This window comes from Monodon monoceros, unplaced genomic scaffold (genome assembly GCF_005190385.1).
Source record: "Monodon monoceros isolate NGI ecotype Baffin Bay Population unplaced genomic scaffold, NGI_Narwhal_1 Super_Scaffold_22, whole genome shotgun sequence".
NCBI classification, from domain to species: domain Eukaryota; kingdom Metazoa; phylum Chordata; class Mammalia; order Artiodactyla; family Monodontidae; genus Monodon; species Monodon monoceros.
Window position 1 is genome coordinate 113,603,750 of NW_021703779.1, and position 3,444 is coordinate 113,607,193.

At 52.4% G+C, this 3,444-nt stretch overlaps 1 protein-coding gene across 5 annotated transcripts in view; it reads right to left on the reverse strand.

Annotated features, from left to right (window-relative positions):
- MAP7D3 (MAP7 domain containing 3) overlaps window positions 1-2,786 on the reverse strand; it is a 34,409-nt gene extending 31,623 nt beyond the window's left edge. For all 5 annotated transcript variants that reach the window (XM_029241080.1, XM_029241078.1, XM_029241079.1 and 2 more), the window contains exon 1: window positions 2,656-2,786. In XM_029241080.1, coding sequence (XP_029096913.1) covers window positions 2,656-2,710 — 55 coding nt within the window. In that variant the 5' untranslated portion in view covers window positions 2,711-2,786. The remainder of the gene's footprint in view (window positions 1-2,655) is intronic.
- Window positions 2,787-3,444: the final 658 nt, after the last annotated feature.

Below are 3,444 nucleotides of genomic sequence, written 5' to 3' on the forward strand. Positions count from 1 at the left end.
ACACACACACACACACACACACACACACACACACACACACACACACAATCTGTGTCACAGAGCTCTGCTCCACTAGGGCAAGCTAAATGCAAGAAAGGAATGAAGAACACTTTTCCATGACAATTAGTTTAAGAATCTTCCTAAAGCTGCACCCAAGCACAATCACCCCAAAATGCTTAATCCCATGAGATGCCAATGATAAATACTCATCCCAGTACTTATTAGCAATTCTGTATTGTCTGCCTCAGCTGCTGCTCTTGACATCACTCTCAGTCAGAGTTCGACCTAAAATCTGTAGCCCCGGGCTTCCCTGGTGGCGCAGTGGTTGAGAGTCCGCCTGCCGGTGCGGGGGACACGGGTTCGTGCCCCGGTCCGGGAAGATCCCACATGCTGCAGAGCGTCTGTGCCCGTGAGCCATGGCCGCTGAGCCTGCGCGTCCAGAGCCTGTTGCTCTGCAACGGGAGAGGCCACAACTGTGAGAGGCCCGCGTACCGCAACAACAACAAAAAAAAAAAAATCTGTAGCCCCACCTCTCCATGACCTTTCTTCTGTACTAATTAGAAACATTAGATCACACAAACTAGTACACTAGTATTTCTCATTAGGTAGCAAAGGGCGTAGATTGCAAAAAAAAAAGGATTGAAAGGTTTTTTTTAAATTATTATAAGAAGGGCTAGGGCTAACTGCTACAGATTAGTGGATACAGTGCTACTCACCATTATTTGGATAACAGAATAAAAAGCAATTGCTACTAAGTCTTATCTTGTGCTCCTGCTGGATGTAGCCCTCAAAGTGTAGGCTGTGGGGTGTCTAGCAGCAGGCTTTCTTCCAGCAGCCCAGTCCCTGACCCTTCGCACAGTTGCCGGCCCAGTCCTGGATCCACCCTCATTCAAAGCTGAGCAGTTGGGAGTGCAGATCCATTCCACCCATACCAAGGGTCTCTCTTCATGGCCTTATTACAGTTTGCATGTCATTAGGCCAGGGAGAGGGTGAGAAAATATTTAGAAAAAAAAATAGAAAACCAAAGACATTTGCAGTCAGGGAACCACAAAAATAAAGGAGGTTCAGGGAGCTTTGCCTAAAACAGCAACAAAAGCTACTCACTGTTATCTGGATAACAGAAAAGAAGCAATTGCCACAAAGTGGCAGAATATTTCACTGACTCTGTCCCCTTCAGGAAAATGCTGAGACCATGAAGTAAGCTCTTTCTGGTCAAGGTGGTCCTCTGTAAAAGTTTAACATGTGATGTTTTCAATTCCTAATACAAAATGGGCAGCAAGGAGGTCAACTAGGTTCTCGGTTAAGCCTTTTTTGCTTAAGTTTTTAGTTTGAAATACTGTGAATTCAAGCAGCTGTCCCATATAAAATTTAAAAATACTTTTCAACATTCAGTATGCAAATACTTTGGGGGGGCTATCCAGAAGGCCGGTTAGTTTAAATCAGTGAAATAATTCAATGTCAGAGGACCTTAGGTGTCAATAAGCAGTAAAACAATGAATTTATTGCAAACTCTCCCTGTAGGTGAACCATAATAAGAGACAGAAGAGTTTTTCACGCTATGCAATAATGAAAGTGTTTTTGCTTCTGACATTATTCTCTGGGGAGTTGATGCAAAGCGTTCTGAAGTAACATAAACCCTCCCAAATCGCAGCCGGTCTAATTTTTCAACTGCAAATGAAAAAAATCCCTAAGGATTTCAGTAAAATCAGCAAGGCTGTTTTATTCAAGTTCATATAGGAGGAAACTAGCCCGAGAACTAAAAGCAACCTCCCACAAGCAAGAAATACTATCTCGCTCAAGTAGCGAAGCAGTCTCCTGGGCTAAGCAATGCCAAATCCTGCCAAATTTTATAAAATTAACAATTTCGCGGGGGGGGGGACTTTTTGGCGATGGGACCAGTTTAGAAGAAAGCACTCTGAAGCGCTGAGTCCCGTTCAGTTCAGCCTAGGGTCTGCAAGATGTCCCACGGAAGGTGACATCCTGGAGAAGTCATGTGCTGAGGCAAACCAGGAGGAGCAGGGGGACCAAGTTTTATCCCAAATTTCAAAGCCAGACCCCCAAGGCCCCCTCCTCACCGGACCTTAACCAGACCTTGACCAGGAGGATGCGGGAGAGACCGGGGTTGCGACCGTGGGAGGGGATGAAAGCGCGAGAGCCCCGGGCAGAGGGAAGATTCCAGGGCTGCCCCGAGCCACGAGGACCGTCCCGGCGCCCGCACCTCCCGGGCAGCGGCGCGTCCGTTCCGGCGGCTGCTAGAGCGTCCGCCTCTCCCCTACGGCAGGCGGGGCTCGGGACCGTCCGCGGGCTACGGGGTGCCAGGCCCCCGCCCTCCCGCCCCAGCAGCGCCCGTTAGTTCTCTCGCGCCCCGCCCGCCCGCGGGGCTACGGCCGTTGGCGGTGGTAGCTGGGCCGCGGGACTTGGGCCGTTGGTGGCGCGGGCCGGCCGTCTCCCCTCCCGCCCGCGTCCCCTCTCGGCGCCCCGTCCCGTCCCAGGGCGCTCCGGCGGGGGTGAGGGGAGCACCCGACGGCGCGCGAGGGGACTCCGAAGTGAAGGTTTCCGGAGCGGGTCGCGCCGCTCCGACAGTCCCCGGGGCCGCGGGAACCCCGCCTCCCGCGCGGGCCCGAGCCCCCCCCCGGGAGCCGCCGGCCCGCTCACCCATCCGTTCCCGCAGCCCCCTCAGGGATGTGCCACCACCGGCGCGCTCCGCCATCTTCAGAGCAGCCGAACGGGGAGCCGCCGCAGGCACTGGGTCCCCAGTGCGCAGGCTCTGGCGCGGCCGCCGCGGGGGCCGGGGCCGTGGCGCCGGGGGGCGGGAAGGGGCGGGGCCCAAAGGGCCGCCGCGCGCGCCTCGGACAAGCGATTGCCGAAGCGCTGCTTTTTGTGCACCACGTGGTGAGCCGCTGGGCGGCGACCACCTGGTGTAAATAAACCCTCTCCTATGTCCCGCGCTCTCCCAGCACCCTCCATCGTGGATGCCAGCCAATCATCAGCCGGCGTGGCCCTCCAACATTCCTTTTTTCTTTTCATCTCTTTTACCTAGAAACGCAGTAATGTTCTTTCCTTTCTTCATTCGTTCACTTAGGGAGCACTTCCTGAGTGCCTCCTGGGTGCGCTTGCATCAAGAGTTTGCTAGTCTTTGAAACACGACAGAAAGGCCCAAGTTGGGTGAAGAGGCCTAGAGAGGGGTTGGGAGAGAGATAGGTTCCTGTGAGGTGCTAGGGGTCCTGATCATGAGTAAAGACTTTAAGTTGTTGAGAATAAATCGTGACACTATTAGGTCTCAAAGTTGTGTGAATTATCTTAGGGTGTTTGTGGATCTTTAAAGTGAAGGAGAGGACTTATTGGTGTTAATCTCGCCAGATAGATATATAATATTCGTAAATGATTAGTATCCAGAATGCATAAAGATTTAAAAATTACTTAAGAAATAGGCAACCCCCCAAA